Source organism: Chiloscyllium punctatum, chromosome 8 (assembly GCF_047496795.1).
Source record: "Chiloscyllium punctatum isolate Juve2018m chromosome 8, sChiPun1.3, whole genome shotgun sequence".
Lineage (NCBI taxonomy): Eukaryota > Metazoa > Chordata > Chondrichthyes > Orectolobiformes > Hemiscylliidae > Chiloscyllium > Chiloscyllium punctatum.
This window is the reverse complement of record NC_092746.1, coordinates 29,754,835-29,774,778: the sequence shown is the minus strand read 5'-3', so window position 1 is coordinate 29,774,778 and position 19,944 is coordinate 29,754,835. Positions and strand designations below refer to the sequence as shown.

Here is a 19,944-nt window from a genome sequence, read left to right as displayed (position 1 = left end):
GCAGCATCTGTGGGAAGAAAGCTGAGTTAACATTTCGGGTCCAGTGACTCTTCATCAATCTCTTCTCTATTGCCTTCAAATCAAGTCAGCCTGTAAACTGGCTGCCAATTCAGTCTCACCCATTTTACACAATGACCAAAGACCACCTTCACCAACAATTGTAGCTATCTTAACAGCTGGTGTGACATTTTTAATGAAAGAGTAGTGTTTCACAGGAGCTTCTCAATTAACAAGAAATAATTAAGATTTTTTACCGTGGATGATAAGAGAGCAAGAGCCTGTATTTGGAGGATTTCATCACATGGTGCTATTTTCTCCTCTGCTGAACTTTGTTCTGATCTGAAAAGATAAGAGATTGGAAGATCCATTATTCTTTACTTAATCCAATGTGTTTATTTAGTTTGGAACAGTATAAGATATTTACTGTCTGCTTGGAGCAGAGAGAAGGATATCAGCTGGTGACTTTCATTTCCTCATCATAAAGGTCAAAGATTTAGAAACATTTGTGCTCATTTACTCTTTTTAAGAAGGTTATGTTCCAAATGTTGAGCAATACCACACACTTAGAGATTAATGGACAGATGCTCAATAAAGCTCAAAACTAGCAGCATGGATCACAATGCACAAAGGGTTCTTCCAATGAACACAACATACAAAAGAAATGCTACCTCTAACTTAATTGACGGTGGTGTGCAGTACAGCATTAAATATGCTGGTGAATGGCTGCACATCTCAACAAGTGCTCAGGTTCCATGCAAGACTAACACCATTGAAAGTTAGACTGCACTACATAGAACCAACCACTCAAAGGGGAAGTTGGTTTTGGCTGGAGTGAGTTTGTAAGTGGCAAAGTAAGATATTCTCAACAGGAGAACACTGACTAAATAGTCAAAGGGAGAATATGTGCTTTTAGATGCAGCACTGAAGGCCTTGGCACAAGAGACAGATTCGAGAATTGCAGATTCACAGAATTATTACAGTACTGAATGAGGCCATTTGACCTTTGTATCGGCATAGATTGTCTGAAAGAACTATTCACTAGTGCCATTCAACTATTTTCTCTAACTCACACATTCTTCCTTTTCAGATAACAGTCAAATTTGTTTTTAAATGGTCCAATTGATCCTGTATCTACCACCCTCGACAGGCAGTGAATTCCAGATGTTTTCCTCCATGTCACTTTTGTTTGTCTTATCATTCATTCCCTCCCATCCTCTATTCCTTCACAAAAGTTAACAGTGTGTCTAAATGCTGGACAGGCTTTGGGGAGTCAAGAGACAAGTTACTTGCTTCAGAATTCCTGGCATCACATCTGCTCTTGCAATCACAATAATTATATTTCTATCCAGTTCAATTTCTGTTCTTGGGTAACCCTCAGGACATTGAGAGTAAGGGACTCAGTGATTGTAGACCATTGAATATCAAGAGGTGATAGTTGGATTCTCTCATGAGAGATGGTCTTTTCCTGGCATTTGTATGGCATAAATGTTAGTTGTCACTTATCAGCTCAAGTCTGAATGCTGTCCATGTTTTGCTGTATATGGATTAAATGGCTTCACCATCTGAGTTGTCATAAATGGCGCTGAACAATGATCGTTGATGATTGCACATCATTGGTTGATCTTATGATGGAGGGAAGGTCACTGGTGAAGCAGATAAAGATGGTTGGGCCTAGGACACTACCTTGAGAACTACTCCAACAAAGTTCTGAGGCTGAGATGACTGATCCAATCACAACCATCTTGTGCTAAGTATGACTCCAATCTGTACAGAATATTCCCCAGATTTCCACTGACTCTGGTTTTGATGGACGCCTTGTGCCACACTCAAATGCTGCCATGATGTCAAGAGACAAAAAAACTGCAGATGCTGGAATCCAAGGTAGACAAGCAGGAGGCTGGAAGAACACAGCAAGCCAAGCAGTATCAGGAGGTGGAGAAGTCTGACCACTTCATCACTGAGCAGAGGGACCAAACGTATCTTCAAAAATGCACACAAATCTATCTTCTATGGATACCCAGATGAATATGCATGATGCAAATGTGATCAAGGGACAGCCAATTCCTTTAAACCATTTTAAATTGAATGATAGTACAATGGATGGAACAATTATTTAGGATCTTGGATGTACTGAGAACTGCAGATGCTAGAGAGTCATATTGGATAAAGAGTGGAGCTTTTGTGAAGGAATAGAGAATGAGAGGGTATGAATGTAAAGTAATTGGTAAAAGAAATAAAAGTGAAGAACCCTTCAGGAAGGGTGGCAACCGAAACGTTGACTTCTCCACTTCTTGATGCTGCCTGGCTTGCTGGGTTCTTCCAGCCACCTGCCATGATGTCAAGGGCAATCACACACTTAACCCACCTCTGCAGTTCAGCTGTTTATTATCCATGTTTGGACCAAGACTGTAATGAAGTCAGGAGCTGAGTGGCCCTCGCAGAATCCAAACTGAGCATCAGTGAGCAGGTCTTGGTTGAACAGTGTAAGTTCCTTTATTAATATCCTAAATAATTGGTGAAAGGTTCCAACCTGAAATGTCGACTCCCCCTTTCCTCCAAGGCTGCTTGACCTGCTGTGCTTTTTCCAGCTCCACTCTTTATCCGGTTTGACACTCCAGCATCTGCAGGTGTCATTATCTCCAAGATCCTAAATAATTGATCACTATCATTCAATGTAAAATAGTTTAAAGGAATTGGCTGTCCCTTGATCACATTTGCATCATGAATATTCTTCTCGATATCCATGGGAGACAGATTTGTGTGCATATTTGAAGACATTTGGTCCCTCTGCTCAATGATGAAGTCACTGGGCAAAATAACAATTATTTAGAAACACACCAGCTCTGGAGTACATAAAGTAATTTGTAATAATTTGAAAGGTCACCCTTGAGTATTTGTACAATTAATTGCAAGCATTGATCAACTGTAGATAAATCAAAGACTGTTAACCATGGGTTTGTGTAATTACAATGAAAGTGCAAAAACTGCATTTTATCTTTCATAGTTATGTTTGTTTGTCACTCATTTCCTGGCAGGTTGAATCGCTTTACAACGTTTTATCTCAATCTTCCATCATCCTCAATAATTCTGAAGATGGCAGTTTCAGCTGCGATAGGGCACTAACAGTCTCTGGTATGTCCCCTGAGAGGTTATGTTGAACAGGCATTTCGAGATATCTCAGTGGTCACTTTATGAAATCCTGTTTTCAGTGGGTACCTTACCTGCCTGAATCACAATTCAGTTACACTCACATGTTACTAAAATTACTGGATGGAGAAACTACTTTCTAAAATCTATATGTTGAATACCAGCAGTGAACATCCAACTATTCCTTGTGCATTTTAAATAGATATTTTACTATGATAGGCAGAGTTAACTACATATGTTTTTCAGCCACAGTCATTAAAGCATGTCATTCCCAGCTGATGGAAAATATACAAAAAGTTTAACATAGGAAACAGTAATGATGTTTGAGGAACTGTAAATATAATTTGTTCATGGGTCACATATCCTGTTGAAATTTGCTTTTAACTATTCTTATCTATTATATTGAAATGTGATGTTAGTTCTGTCTAAACTCTCCACCTCTCTATTTCTCTCTCCTTCTTTAAAACACTTCAAAACCTGCCTTTTCACCAGGTTTTTGGTCACCAGTCTCAACACTCGTTTAGTAACTTGGGGTCAAATTTTGTTCAATAGTCACTCCCACGAAGCTGTTTAAAGCATGTTACAATGATTACAGTACTATATAAATGCAAGCTGTTGTTGGTATAGGTGGCATTCTAATAGTCTTTTCAATAGTAAACTGATCCTTGGCTATAATTAGTCAGTGTCACACTGTCATTACCCAAAGTCCTGTTTGTCAGTTCAGTGGTGACTCTATAATGCTCAATCAAAATGAGTTGAGTCTTCAGTTGACAGTTACAAAACTCCCAGCACTAGTAATATTATATAGCCTCTGTCTCTGGTCCTCTAATTCCACTCCAAATATGGTGCTAAAGGTTTCATTTATTTACTGTTGTTTCATTCTTCAGCCAAGTATTTGAACTTTTTATTAATTCAAGTTATTTTTCAGCTCTGCTCCACCAGTCGCTAAGAAGATAGTTTATGTTCCGTGCATACCTGCAATGGAGGAAAGGTTTTAAATTAACTAACCATCACAGTTACTCCCCACCCCAATTGTAATGCTCAACTTCCTCCCACAGTGGCTCAGTTCAGTCCGCTACCATTAAGCTAAGTGCTCTCATGTTCCATGGAGTAAAAGGGAATTATATCTTTACTCTTGGGTTTAGCTACCGGGCAGTGCAAAATAAGTTATGTTGTGGAGCTGTGTCTGTAGGTCGACAGATATGTTCTCTCTTATCATCTCTGTAGATAATTCAATTAGGCCTACCACTGTTCACTCAAGAGTGAAGAATTCACATTGTTATAACCTCATGCTTCCTTTCCCACTTCCTCCCAGTTTACATTCTCTCTCTACTCCCCTACTTATCTATATAAGAAAGACTTGAATTTATATAGCATCTTTCACAACCAGTAAATGCACCAAAGTACAGCTAAGTACTTTTTAAAGTGTAGTCACTTTGATAGTGTAAGAAATATGGCAGCCAATCTGCAAACACACAATAGTAGCATCATGATAATGATCAGGCAAACTGCTTTTGTAATGTTGATCAGGGATAAATATTACTGTCATGGAATCTTTCACATTCACCAGTCAGGGTAGACAGAGCCTTATTTAACAAGTAACATCATTGTAACATGCTTTAAACAGCTTCGTGGGAGTGACTATTGAACAAAATTTGACCCCAAATTACTAAACGAGTGTTGAGACTGGTGATCCAAAAAGTGGTAGTTTCAGGAAGGTGGCACTCCATCAGTGCCATGTCAGCTTTCATTTTTGTGCTCAAGTAGGACCTGAAACTGGAGACTTCTGATGGAGTGATGAGTGTGCTATTCATTCTAACCACATCGCATTGTCTTTCCCCATGGTTGTAATTATTCTCCTTTCCACACTTGGCTTGTAACTGAACTCTACCTTACTTCTCCCTATACCCCTGGAGTCCACAGCTGCAGTAACCAGTCTCTTCTGTGGCCTTTTCAATGCTCACCCTCCCTCTTGCCTTGTAATCCTGAGCTACCTTTCCATAGACCCCCATATGGCTCCCCTAGTTCTAATCACCTCCACCCTCCTCACACATCAGCTGTTTCCCTTCTCTCCTGCCCCATTCACTTCCAGCAATATAATACATATCCCGAGTCCCTCCCTCCTCTAACATTTCTTCACCTTCATTATTGCAATCCTCACACACACACCAATCCAAAAACCCTTTTTTAAATGCCATTCAAACAAAAGACTGCTTTTGCCTTTTTGCAAGTCACTTGATATATATGTACACTTTTTACATAAGACACATCCATTTCCTGAACTCCAGTTGTCAAATATGTAGTAGCAGCTGGAGCAATGTTCTTCAACAAGTATAATTGTTTTGGTGACATCAGGCGGATTTAACTATTGACAATCTTGATTGCAATGTTTGTTTTATCAACATTCATTTGCAATGATTTATTTATAGCTTCCTGATTCTTCTCCCTGGCAGTATTTTTAACTTACTCAGTGAACCAGCATATGCAGGTGCAAAAGGTAACTCCAGCCAGCAAAGTCTTGAAGATTTTAAGCCACAATGCGGAGCAGCTTATATTTTCAATCCCTTTGAAATCACTCTCTGTTCAGGGCAAGTTGACCCAAGTTAAATAGCACACAAGACTGAGCTTGTGGAGCATCCAACACTAAACACTTCGTAAGGTTCAATGGAAGTAAAAAGCAGGACAGATTTATAAAGAGGCAGTTGATTAGATGTTAGCTGTTTTAAACTCTCACTTAAAGTTACAAATAAAGTTTCCTTCTGTTTCACCTCCTTTATCCTTATTGTCATATAAACTCAGTTCTGAAAAGAGGACAGCTATTGTGGAAAAGTTATAAGATATACTAACATTACTTGCAGATTTGTTCTGGATTGAACATAAGGGACAATGTGGCCGAGCAGTCTTACACCATTTTTCCACTCGCCTTCCTTCCTGAAGGGACAGGCCAGATCATCATATTCGTCATTTGAAAAGTGATAGCAGATGTCTTTATCTTGAAAGTTCGCTTGCTTTTCCATCGCTATGAAATAAAAAGATAATTTGTGACATTTTTCAGTGATTTGTGCAGTGAGAATCTCACACTGCAAGCTTTAAAGAATTAAATAAGCAATCGTTAAGTACTGTTCTGGTCTGCTGACTGTAGTGTAGAAAGTGGATGGTATGCTGTTTCCTTACAGAAAATACAAATGTTTCTAGTTCAGTCAAGTGGAGTATTTAAAGAGGCTGAATCATCTTGGAATAAAACATCTAGCTTGAAAGAAAAACTTATGGGACTGAGATCAATCTCCAACACAATGGTCACATATGCCACCATTTAATTTAGTTTTTGTAAATATACAGTAGTGCTAGAGATTTAAATAAGATCTCATATCTCCAAGTTAATATGAAACAAGGTGCTAAATGTTCTTTTGTTTTCTGAAAATCCACTTAATTGATATAGTATGAATTGAGATTATTAGTATTGTTGATCTAAAATGATATTCTTTTCATGGCAATAACATCACGTGATAAAGAAATTGTAATAGAGATAAACCACATATACATGTTCCTGAATGTGTCATATTTTGAACAAGTGGCAGTTGGAAGGGAATTACATCACCATGTGCAGGGATGCAAATTGAAGACTCAATTTAGTCCAAGTTCTTTTGAAATTCAAATAATAATGATGCTTCTAGTGAATAAAGGCCTGCCGTTTCTTTCCTAATAAAACTTAAGAACCAAGACATCGCCAACATGAACTACAAACAGTCTTAATACAAGATTTATTCTTCTTGATTGATGAATGAAATGAAGACACATTACAGATATATGAAATGCACTCCACTCTCATAAAAATGACTATTTCCAGCCACTTTAACATTCATATAAAGGAAATGACATAACATTTTGAGCATAAATGAGATGAGGACAATTAAATTTTGCCACTATTTTTAATCAACACTCTACTTTCTCAGTATTTTGTTAGTTTAATAGATGTAAGACAGTACTGAGACAATGCTACCTCAAAAGGAGCCTATTTTTCAGATGAGATGGTAAACAGAGGCCTTAGAGACAGACTTGAAGGTCTGTTTACATGCTGTTGTGCTTTTGTGCTGTTCTATCTTAGTGGAGGTAATGTGACTGGTGGAAGAATGCTGAGTTTGAGAAAGGACAACAACACATGACATTGCAGGACCATCTGTGCCTTCAGGGCTGAGCTTTAGACTGTATTGTTTTGGCATAGATGGCTGACAGGCTGAGGAGCACCAGTTAAGACACAAACCAACGGGCAGTGGTCAGAGAATGAATGCTGTTATTTTGTGCTTCTTGGTATCACTACTGCTCCCACAAGATAGCCTCTCAGAAATGTGGTGGGAGCACAGTGGTAATGTCACAGGACTAGTAATCAGGAACATGGATTAAAATTCCAACAAGTCATCGATTAATGAATCGAGAGTTAGTCTCCACTAAACTATATCTCTTCGGGTTCACTAATGACCTATAGGGAAGAAAATCTGTCCTCTTTTACCTAGTCTCGTTTACTTGCGACTCCAGATTCACAAAGTGATTGCCTCTTAACTCTTCTCTGAAATGGCTAAGCAAGCCAACCAATTGGTTCGAGGGCAATTAGGGATGAACCACAAATGGTGGCCTTGCCAACAACACCCATATCCTATGAAAATATAAAATAGAGTAATTTGTGTAATCTGCTGCAGAATAGAGAATCATTGTGAGAGCTTATGTACTCCAATGGGAATCGGTTAGCTCAGTCGTCTGAATAGCTAGACAGAGTGATGCCAACTGCACAGGTTCTATTCCCACACTAACTCAGGTCACCATGAAGGTGTGCCATGAGGACCGGTGCTGAGTCCACTGCTTTTCATCATTTATATAAATGATTTGGATGTGAATACAGGAGGCATGTTTAGTAAGTTTGCAGATGATTAAATGGCTCAATGAGCTGAAAAATACTAGATGGAGTTCAATCTGGATAAATGTGAGGTACTGCATTTGATACAACAAACAAGAGTGGGACTTGTATAATTGATTGTAGGGCCTTGGGTAATGTTGCAGAACAGAGGGACCTAAGGTGCAGGTACATAATTCTTTGAAGTTTGTATCACACATAGACATGTTGGTTAAAAAGGTATTTGACACACTCGCCTTCATTGCTCAGTCCTTTGAGTATAAGAGTTGGGAAGTCATGTTAAAATTGTACAGGACGTTAATGAGGCCTCTTCTGGAATACTGTGTCCAATTCTAGTCATCCAATTATAGGAAGGACATTATCAAGCTGGAGAGGGTTCAGAAGAGATTTACCAGGATGTTGCCAGGTATGGAAGGTTTGAGTTATAAAGATAGGCTGGATAGGCTGGGACTTTTTTCACTGAAATGTAGGAGGTTGAGAGGCAATCTGATAGAAGTTTATAAAATACTGAGAGGTATAGATAGAGTTAACGGTAGTTGTCTTTTACTGAGGATAGAGGATTTCAAGACGAGGCAACACATGTTAAGATGAGAGGAGAAAGATTTTAAAAAGACATGAGAGGCAAATGTTTTACCCAGAGTTTGCATGTGGAATGAACATCCTGAGGAAGTGGGTACAGTTACAACATTTAAAAGACACTTGATAGATACTTGAATAGGAAAGGTTTGGAGGAGGCAGGTGGGACTAGTTTAGTTCAGGATTATGTTTGGCAAGGACTGGGTGGAACGAAGGGTCTGTATCCAAGCTGTATGACTCTGTGACACAAAAATAAGTGATGTAGTGGATAGTGAAAAGGATTACAATGGGACCTTGCTCAGATGGGCCAAAGGGCTGAGGAGTGGCAGGTGGAGTTTAATTTAGATAAATGCAAAGTGTTGCATTTTAGTAAGGCAAACCAAGGCAGGACTTACACTGTTAACGATTGGGTTGTGGAGGATGTTTTTTAACAGAGAAATCTAGAGGTGCAGGTACTTAGTTCCTTAAATGTGGAGTCGCATGTAGACAGGGTATTGAAGGCAGCATTTGGCACATTGCTTTCGTTGGTCAGCACATTGAGTATAGGAGTTGGGATGTCATGTTACAGCTGTACAAGAAATCAGTGAATCCACTTCTGGAATACTACACATAATTCTGGTCATCCTTCTATAGGAAGGATGCTGTTACTTTTGAGAGAGTGCAGAAAAGATTCACAAGTATGTTGCTGGGACTGGAGACTTTCAGAGAGAGGTTGAATAGGTTGGGACTTTTTTCTCTGCAGCTTTGGGGGCTAGAGGGTGACATTATAGAGATTTATAAAATCATTAGGGACATGGATAGGGTGGAAGAGCCAATGTCTTTTTCCTGGGGTAGGGGAGTCCAAAACCACGGGGAATAGGTTTAAGGTGAGAGGGGAAAGACTTCAAAAGAACCTAAGGGGCAAATATTTCAGGCAGAGAGTGGTGCATGTATGGAACAAGCTGCCAAAGAAGGTAGAGGTGGGTGCAAGTACAACATTTAAAGGGCGTCTGGATGGGTATATGAATACAAAGGGTTTGGAGGGATATAGGTCAAATAAGACTGGGTCAGATTGAGATGTTTGGTCGGCGCAGTCAAGTTGGACAAAAAGGTCTGTTTCCATGTTGTATGACACTACTATTAATCTCAAGGACAAGTGTTGTTGTGCAGTGAGTGTCATCCCTGCCTTCAAGCCAGGAACTTGTAATGTCAGTCTCACTCCAGTACTTGATGGCCATGGAAGGTGTGTCATGGTCAAACTGTTTGGATACCAACCTGTAAGTCCTTCTAACACAGCCATGTAGCCAGCAAGAGTAAGAGAAGGTGTTGAAAAGAACAGAGAAGCTATATTCATTCTCCATAGCTCCAGACTATAACCTGCATGTTACCACAGCAACTCGGATTCCCTGTGTAATCTGTAACACTGTCCCAATTACCAAGCACCTCTAAACTACAGTGGTAATTTTTTTTTTCACGTGAATAACAATAACTCAATGAGCAGAAATATATAACAGTCAGCACAATAATAATCATACAAACTAACTTCTCCAAGTATCTTTATTTCCCCAGTCTATGGTGTTTATTACCTGACCATGAACCTCAATGAACTGTGAGGGGAAAATAGATTTAGTATATTAAAAAAATCAATTTTCTCAAACTGGGTTCTGAAAAAAACACAAAAAACACACTTTACAGGAAACAAAGTTATTTATTTCTGTTATAAAACTGGACATGTAATTTCTTTTCTCTGTCTCTACATTTGTTTTCCCAGCTTGATAATTTTCAATAAGGTTAGTGGTTTTCATGATTTCTAACTTATTTCAACATTTTTTTTACGTGGTTTATTTCTTGGCCCTTTTTAACTTGGCTGATGTATTTTCTTTTAGAGATAACATTAAAATGACTCCTTCCTTCACTATGGAAAAACAACTTGTTATAGACATTTAACCACTTGTGACAATATACCCTGTTACACTCTCACTATAGTGGGTTTATTCTTTCACTTTCCAACACAAATGGTAATTAAATCTTTCATTTGTATCTGAAAATCAGTAATTTGGCAAATGACTACTTTACACAGGTCAATAACATTGAAGCTCGGGGTCAGACACTCAACTAATCACAGGCTGGGCACTAAAGGTACTGAAGTGAGTTTTTCTTTATAACAGGGTCAGGACAATAATAATAAAATGTTCTGGCTCATTGAGTTACTGGCCTTCATAGCAAAAGTTTTAAAAATAATTTACTACACAGTCGCTTTGAGGGTGGTGGTGATGGGTGTTACAGTTCACAGGGAGGTCAGTAACAGTGGAACTGATGTTCAGCAATTCCTCTACAAAGTGTAATAACTCAGCCCTCCCTAATGCTCTTCTGAGCGTCAGATGCCTTCCATTTCTACTTTATCCATTTCCTTTACTCAGATATCGTGGCCAGGGGTCCCTAATCTGGCAAGAACAGAAATTCCCACTTGCAAAACTCGACAGAATCTGCTCTAGGCTTGAAGGTATTCAATTCCAGGCAGGAAATGCAGCCAGGCAGTCTGTGAAGAGTGCATCAAGTGGTCAAAGAGCTCTGTGAGAACCTCAGTTATCCATAAACTCTAATGCCCACTACATATCGTAAGATCCTATTCATGTTTGTTACATAAAGAAAGTATTTGTGCAAAGCTAAGTGTGGCTTGGAGATTGAGAAGAGGTATGTTCATAATAAAGCATTCCTTTTTGATTATTTTGCACTCAGTCCTTCTTGGGGGTTTATTGGGAGAGAGGGTTATTACTTGTGAATTAATTGGGAGGTTCTGTTTGAGGGGTCCATGTTGGATGAGTCACCTGGGAACAGATTTTATATGGGATTTTAATCAAGGCTAGCTTGTGTCGGGGGTCGAAAAAACATGGAGCTGGAAATAGAACAGCAGGTCAAGCAGCATCAGAGCAACAGGAGAGTCGATGTTTTGAGCAGGAACCTTCTTCAGGACTGGGAAGGGGGAAAATGGGCTGAGAAATAAATAAAGGCAGGGTGTGGGACCAGGGTAAAGGTAGGTAGAATGGCGATAGGTGGATGCAGGAAGGAGCTGATTGAGATTGGTCAGTGGGAAGGGTGGAGTGGATAGATGGGAAAGAAAATGACCAGGTTAGGTCAGGTCAGGGGGGGGTGGGGTGGGATGGGAGGGCTGGGCCTGGGATTAGATTTGGGGGCAGTGAGAAGGTTTGGAAGTTGGTGAATTCTATTTTGAGGCCATAACGTTGTAAACTCCAGAGGTGGAAGATGAGGCGTTCTTCCTCCAGTTTCCATGTGGCCTTATATTGATGTTAGATGCAGCACAGTGCTAAGCACTAAGTAAAGCCTCTCCTCCAGATTTACCTTGTGGGGCTGAGACACAGTGGGGCTGCCTGGAAGAAGCTGGGGCCATAGCAGGGAAACCAGCACGGAGGCCTCAGGGCCAGAGATGTGACCATCTTTGGCAACTAAATGGCTCAGTAGTTAGCACTGTAGCCTCAGAGAGCCCGGGACCTATGTTCGATTCCAGCCTTTGATGAATGTCTGTGTGGAGTCTGCATGTTTTCCCTGTGTCTGCAGGTGCTCTGGTTTCCTCCCCACATTCCAATGATGTGCAAGTTAGATGGATTGGCCATGCTGAATTGCCCCTTAATGTTCAGGGATGTGCACTCTGTTTCTTTTCCAAGTGGAGAGAGAGCATTGCATATTGCAAGATCTAAGCATTTCATTGTTTGCTTTCTCTTTTGGGGAGATGGAATTGAACAGTTCAATAATAATTGCCTGCTGCAAGTCTGCATGGTGAGTTTTCTTAATGTAATACACATTACAAAAGTGTAAATTACTGTTAGTAACTTGTCAATTATTTTTTCAGAAAATCAAAATAATCACTAAAATAAAACAAAATTACTTAAACCAGGCAACCACTTTTCATTCAAGTCAGTTACAAAGCTACTGTCTCCAGTATCTCAAGCATTTGGGGTTGAAAGGGCTGTTCACGCAGTAGGTTGGACCTTAAAGATACAATTACTGTCTTCACTTCTAACTAGTCTCAGGTTATAATTTATATTATTATTTGTGGGCAGTGATAAGTAAAGTTATAAACACTTGTCAAGGTCCAAAGTGTAAAATAACGACAGAGAAACTTTATAGCTGCATTTATGAGTAACACTCCACTAGATGGAGTATTGCAGTCCATGTGTGTAAAAGGCAAGACCTGATTGATTCTGGTAAAATGACCAGGTCTGTCGCATCAAAAGTTGCTCCAAGCAGGAAACAAGTAATCACAAAATACCAACTTCTTACATCACATTTTAACTATTTTTAAGATCCAAGAAAACAGAGTAACAGTCTACACACAGGTACCTTTGCTGACTGTTAAATAGACTGGTCCTACGTGCAGTATCTGACAATTTATCAGTCCTATTTTAATTGCAACCAAGGATTCTCCTCACAAAAACATTTACAGACTAATTATAATTGTTGCTGCGTTTTCCTGAGTCCTAAAAATTGTTTAAAATTTAATGTCAGCCTAATGTGACTGAGCATATAATGATTAATCATGATGACCATTTTAGGTTGGGAACATACACTTTGAAATTCTAATCACTGTTGTAGTATTACTACCATTGCCTATCTACTTACAAATCTACTTAATTTGCTAACATTCACTTTTCAGCATTCTGATATCAGAATTCAAGGTACATTCTGAAATATCCAAAATCATCATTCTGGACACAATGAGGTTTGCTGATGGAGAGGATAAACTCCCATCCCTACAGCAGATAAATTGAGGTGATACCACTGCACCCACTATGGACATTGTGAAAATTATCTAACATCAACTCTTTTCACCATGATGATGTCTTCAAAAATTCCAGGAGCCGTAATGAGTTTTTAAAAATTAGTGAATGCATGGCATCTGTCAGAGAATTATTTGGATGTACAACATGGAAACAGACTCTTTGGTCCAATTTGTCCATACCAACCAAATATCCTAAATTAAACTAGTCCCATTTGCCAGCATTTTGGCCCATATCCCTCTAAAACCTTCCTATTCATATGTGCATTCAGATGCCTTTTAAATGTAGTAATTGTCCCAGCCTCCACCACTTTCTCTGGCAGCTCATTCCATTTACACACCACCATCTGCGTGAAAACGTTGCCCCTTAGGTCCCTTTTAAATCTTTCCCCTCTCACCATAAACTTATGCTGTCTAGTTTTGGACTCCCCCACCGCAGGAAAAAGGCCTTTTGTATTCAACCTATCCATACCCCATACAATTTAATAAACTTCTATAAGGTCAACCCTCAGCTTCTGACATGCCAAGAAAATTAGCCCCAACCTATTTAGTCTCTCCCTATAGCTCAAACCCTGATAACATTCTTGTAAATCTTTTCTGAACCTTTCAAGTTTCACAACATCCTTTCTATAGGGAGACTAGAATTACACACAGTATTCCAAAAGTGGCCTAACCAGTGTCCTGTACAGCCGCAACATGGCCTCCTAACTCCTATACTCAATGCTCTGACCAATAAAGGCAAGCATACAAAGTGCTTTTTCTCTCCCTTTACCAAAATTTTTTCTGCATATATTAGAAGCATGCAACTAATATATCTCTCAAAGTATTTCAAAGGCTTTCACTACAGCTGATGCAATACACATCTGTGTAATTTCTGTCTTGACCTTGTGGAAAATAATGCAGTTGCGAGCAAGTGAATTGCAGTTAATCTGGAATAAAAAAGCTAGCCTAATGGCAGCCATGTAACCACTGTCAATTGTTGTGATAAAAAGGATGCAGTAGTACCTTTCTGGGTGGGAAGTTCATCATCCTAACCAAGTCTGGCTTACATACAACTCCAGACGCACAGCAATGTGGTTGACTCTTAACTGTCCTCCAGGCAATTAGGGATGGGGCAACAAATGCTGGCCTAATCTGTGACACTGATGTCCTATAAATTAATTTTAAACAACTTGTTATCATGTAAGCACACATGATGGTGTAGTGCCTTTCAAACTTGCAGCCATTCCATATTATATTGTATAAACCTGACTGAACTTGATGATACACTGTAAATAGATGTAAAACCAAAATAGAATCTAATGTTTTGTTCTTATTTATTTGTATCATTTGTAAAACTGGTGTTGGTGAAGTACTTTGAGAGGAAATTTGTTATTACTGAATCTGTTTTTCATTGTCATACTATCTTTTTTTTTGCCAAAAAGAGGTTAGTGAAGAAAGACGTCGGTCAACAGTGGCTGAAAAAGAAAGTGCAGGGTAGTATAAGATTAAAAATAACGGCTTCTAAAGTTATACCTCCCAAAAAGCATCACCTTGCTCTTAACAGGATTAAAAATTCCAGCTGCCAATACTCTGCCCAAGTTACCAGCTGATTAATATCAGACTGCAGCCTGAGACCATCCTCTTCACTATGAGCAATACTAACAATTTTTGTCTCATCTGCAAACTTATTAATTATACCATCTACATTCACATCCAAGTCATTAATGCATATACCAAGAACAAGGGACCCAGCACTGATCCTGATGTAAACACTGGTCACAGGCTTCGAATCATAAAAGCATCCTTCTGTCACTTTTTGCCTCCAATTTGTAAGCCAATTTTGGATCCGCTTTACCAAGTTATCTTGGATCCAATGGGCTCATTAATCTTTTGGATCAGCTTTCCATGTGGGACTTTGCCAAATGCGTGACTGAAGTCCATGTAAAATACATCAACTGCACTACCCTCAATGTATTTCATCACCTTTTCAAAAAAACACAATTAAATTAGTCAGACAGGATTTCCCTATAATACATCTATACTAACTATCCCTGATAAATCCCTGCCTTTCCATTTATTCATTCTGTACCTCAGAATTTTTTCCCAATAATTTCCCTACCACTGATGTCAGACTAATTGGTCTGCAATTACCTGGCCTATCCCTGCTGCCCTTTTGAACAAAAGAACCACATTAGCTATCCTCCAATCATCTGGCACTTCAACTGTGGCCAGTGACATATTAAATATCTCCACCAAGGCCCCAGAAATCTCCTCCCTTGCCTCCCATAGCAGCATGGGATACATCCTATCAGGCCTGTGGATTTATGTGCTTTAATGCCCACTAAAACTAAAACTTCTAATATATCCTCCTTATTCATCTTAACATGTTCTATAATCACATCATCCCAACCTTCATTTACAGGGCTGTGAATCCCTTGAATCCTCTATCCCAGAAGGTTGTGAAAATCTAATGTTTGATCATGTTTAACATAGCAATTGAAAAATTCCTGATTATCAATGGCATAAAGATTTATATGGATAGTGTGCATAAAAGATATTGAAATGCTTCATCAAACAACAGAGCAGGTTTGATGTTCTGAATTGTTATTCGGGTTCCCACGTTCCTATACGTTGTGCACAATTTAAAACTCAGACACAGAATTAAACTGATTTCCCTCTAGCTCACACAAGTTGTGAATATTTGCCCACTTTTGTGAAACTATGAACTGAAGCTAGGATGAAATTGGTAAGTGAGTATAATTGGCATGTCCCTCAGTTCCAAAAACTATTTCATTCATTGAGCACACATTTACCTGAAGATAGAATTCCCAGATCTAACAGAATCTGCCAGATGCCTTCCGCCTTGGTCCGAGTGTAGATAAAAGGACATTGATCGATTAACCAGTCCACCATTTCAAAACCCAAACAGCAGCTCCTGGGGATGAGAAATACTGTTATTTCAAATTTAAAGAGGTATATTTCACATGAATGTAGTTGTCTTGTGTCTATTGTGGAAAGGTTAGCAGATTTATTCTTCTGTATTTTGCTCATGCCTTTTACATTATAGATTTTTTCTTATTGTCATTCTGAGAATAGAAAAGCACAACGTGATACAAGTGTAAACATTTGAATAACCTCAACAGGCCAGATATATTTGCATTTAATTACTCCACGCTGATCCACAAAAGGTCAAAACAGCCTGTGAATTTATACCCTTAGATTAAAGGAATCAGTCGAAAAAAATAATCAATGTTACATTGCTTATCAATGTTAATGATTTGAACTTCTTCCATGGAATAATTGAAAAACTTTGCAACTGCTTTGCTGAATTCCAAAGAAATAATTTTTTTTCTCAGTTAGATTGTAGACATAAAGTTTTAAAGTAAATTGCCCCTTGCTATATTGTAAAGTTAAAAGTGTGTACTTTGGGTTATTATAGAGATCTGTTTGAATGCCACTGTAATCACTTGGAAACTAATTGATTGTTTGCAACATGAAGGCCTAAATCCCAACCACCTCAAAGAGCAAGGAGTTATACAACATGGAAACAGACCCTTCGACCTAACCAGTCCATGTCGACCATTTACCCAATCTAAACTAGTCCAACCTGCTTGCGCTTGGCCCATATCCCTCCAAACATTTCTTATTCACATACTTATCCAAATGTCTTTTAACTGTTTTATCTGTACCCTGATCCACCACTTCCTCTAGAAGTTCATTCACCACTCAAACCACTCTCTGTGAAAAAAATATTCCCCTCATGACTTCTTAAAATCTTTCTCCACTCACCTTAAAAATATGCCCCTTAATCTTGAAATTCCACACCCTAGGGAAGAGGCATCTGCCATTCATATTATCTATATCCTCCATGATTTTGTAAACCTCTATAAGATCACCCCTCAACCTCCTACACTCTTGTGAAAGAAGTCCCAGCATATCCTTATGACTCAAACACTCTATACCAAGCAACACCCTGGTAAATCTTTTCTGAACCCCCTTCCAGCTTAATACTATCCTTCCTATAATAGGGCAGTCAGAACTGGACAGGGTACTCCAGAAGATTTCCTCATAAGTGTGCCAGAATGGAAAGACTTTAAACCTGATGTAAACCTGCCCTTGAGTCTCATCAGAATAAATCAGGAAAGCTGAACGTGCAAACCAGGCACCCCAACACAGCTTGCATTTGCAAATTTTGCTTTATAAATTTTGGCTCACACTGAGATTTAGAGACAAGTCTGGATGGAGGGCAGACAATTCAGAAAGGAGGTGAAGGCCACTATCATCACCTGAAAGTTCCCCTCCAAACACACTACTCTGACTTTGAGCTGTATCACTTTGTTTCTGGTCACAATCCTGGAACTCACCTCCCAACAGCACTGTTTTTTCTACAGCGGTTCAAGAAAGAGCTCTCTACCACTTTCTTTAGGACAGTTAGAGATGGGCAGTAAATGCCAACAATACCCATATCCTGCAAACTAGTTTTTTTTTCCAAATGCATTGAAGGCAGAAATAAGTCAGCAGTAGCTCCCCTGCTCTGGGTTACCAACCACTGGTAGTTTGTGGTCTCGTGCTGTCAGCAATCATTGTCCCTAATTTTTAAAAATATTGAGTGCAAGAGCCTGGCTAATTACTAGTGATGGAGGCTACACCACTGCTGACTCTCAGCAAGAGGTACTTGCCTTACATAATAAGATGCAGTTTATTGCACAAGAGCAATAGGTTCAAGTGATATTGACAATTTAGACATAATTACTCAAAATTAACAAAAGCCAGTGCTGACATGCCTGATTGTAACATGTGCTTATGTTAAACTGCCTGAGTATTCACCCAAAGATGTCATCATGTTTGTTGGTTTCTCCTACTCCTTCACTTCTTATTAAAGTATCCACTTGCACGATAAAGTGTTTAATTGCTTGAATCTCCATGTTTTCACACATTGTGATGAAATTTTGGAAATAAAGATGAAAATTCAGATTATGCTAGACATAACTTCATCCTTCATATTCTGTTCTTTTGCACTTGCTTGACTGATTTCCACCTCTTTAGTGATAATAATATTAATAAAATCTCGCAGAAAATATGTCGCAGCTACTTTACTGCTAATGAAATGTAGCATTTTGAACATTTGCATGTTTTACATTAACTAGGAGTTGAGTTAGGATTGTATTTCTAAGAAAGCATATCATTTAGAATGCTGGTCTGAATAAAGCTGACAACATATTTCTTTGGGTTTGTTGAGTTCAGGATGCAAAGGTATGTTATCAGTTTGATTATACATAATTGCTCAATTGCTTCTGTTAAGTCTACTTTTTCACTCTCAATTTGTTACAATCTAAAGAAATGACAATTGTGACAAACCAATTTTTAATTTTATCACAACTTGTGATTATTTCTTTAAAACTGAAAGAACTGCAGAAGATATCAGTCAGAAACAAAAAAACAAAATTTGCTGGAAAAGCTCAGCAGGTTCGGCAGCATCTGTGCAGGGAAATCAAGTGTTAATGTTTCAGATCCAGTTACACTCCGGTTTTGAGGAAGAGTCACAGGAACTGAAACATTAACTCTGATTTCTGCACAGATGCTGCCAGACCTGGTGAGCTTTTCCAGCAACTTCTGTAATTATTTTTTCTTCTACTGTAGATGCTGCAAAAATGTGGGAAATGTATTTATTATATTTTGCCCTAACAAATGTTTAACTTTGACCTTGACAGCCATCTCCACAGAATGATTTTCCAAAAAAAAAACTTACATGCATTTTCCTCCAGTGGTTACACGATCTTTTACAAGATGAGGTGCTTGCTTCAGAAAGTTATTTCTCAGTGCTTTCCCTGCACAACAAATGATTTCGGAATATATCTACGATAGAAAGAATTGAAGAATTTGCTATGGTGGCAGAACATCATTCACATCTGCAACAAGAACGGGCGGCACGGTGGCACAGTGGTTAGCACTGCTGCCTCACAGCGCCAGAGACCCAGGTTCAATTCCCGCCTCAGGCGACTGTGTGGAGTTTGCACATTCTCCCCGTGTCTGCGTGGGTTTCCTCTGGGTGCTCCGGTTTCCTCCCACAGGCCAAAAGATGTGCAGATCAGGTGAATTGGCCATGCTAAATTGCCCATAGTGTTAGGTAAGGGGTAGATGTAGGGGTATGGGTGGGTTGTGCTTCGGTGGGGCGGTGTGGACTTGTTGGGCCGAAGGGCCTGTTTCCACACTGTAAGTAATCTAATGTTAAAGAATGTAACATATCTTGGGTATTTCATAATGTGACATACCTCAGGTATTTCAGAAACTCAAATATTTGGATTAAGCACAAAGTATAAATAAAAATTCTACTCTCCCCCCACCCTTTCTATGCCCAATGTCAATATCTGCATATTATAGTTATTTGTCTGGTTTGTGTAACCACATTCCCAATCTGTTGCAGAAGGGCTTCACCTTCACTCCTGCAGAAGAGCAACAATGTAATAATGTCCACCTTTAATCTCCTGTACAGATACAAATCCAAAACAGAGCATTTGCTGAGCATACAGCTATTGATGGATGTCAATTTCTTCCAGCT

The 19,944-nt window shown here is 39.1% G+C and overlaps 1 protein-coding gene across 2 annotated transcripts in view; it reads right to left on the bottom strand.

Annotated features, from left to right (window-relative positions):
* Window positions 1-19,944, bottom strand: part of rapgef5a (Rap guanine nucleotide exchange factor (GEF) 5a) — a 180,102-nt gene that overhangs the window by 139,149 nt on the left and 21,009 nt on the right. For both annotated transcript variants that reach the window (XM_072575316.1, XM_072575318.1), the window contains exons 3-6: window positions 19,135-19,241; window positions 16,199-16,320; window positions 5,995-6,166; window positions 255-339 (exon numbers count right to left, since the gene is read on the bottom strand). In XM_072575316.1, the coding sequence (XP_072431417.1) occupies window positions 255-339; window positions 5,995-6,166; window positions 16,199-16,320; window positions 19,135-19,241 (486 nt within the window). The remainder of the gene's footprint in view (window positions 1-254; window positions 340-5,994; window positions 6,167-16,198; window positions 16,321-19,134; window positions 19,242-19,944) is intronic.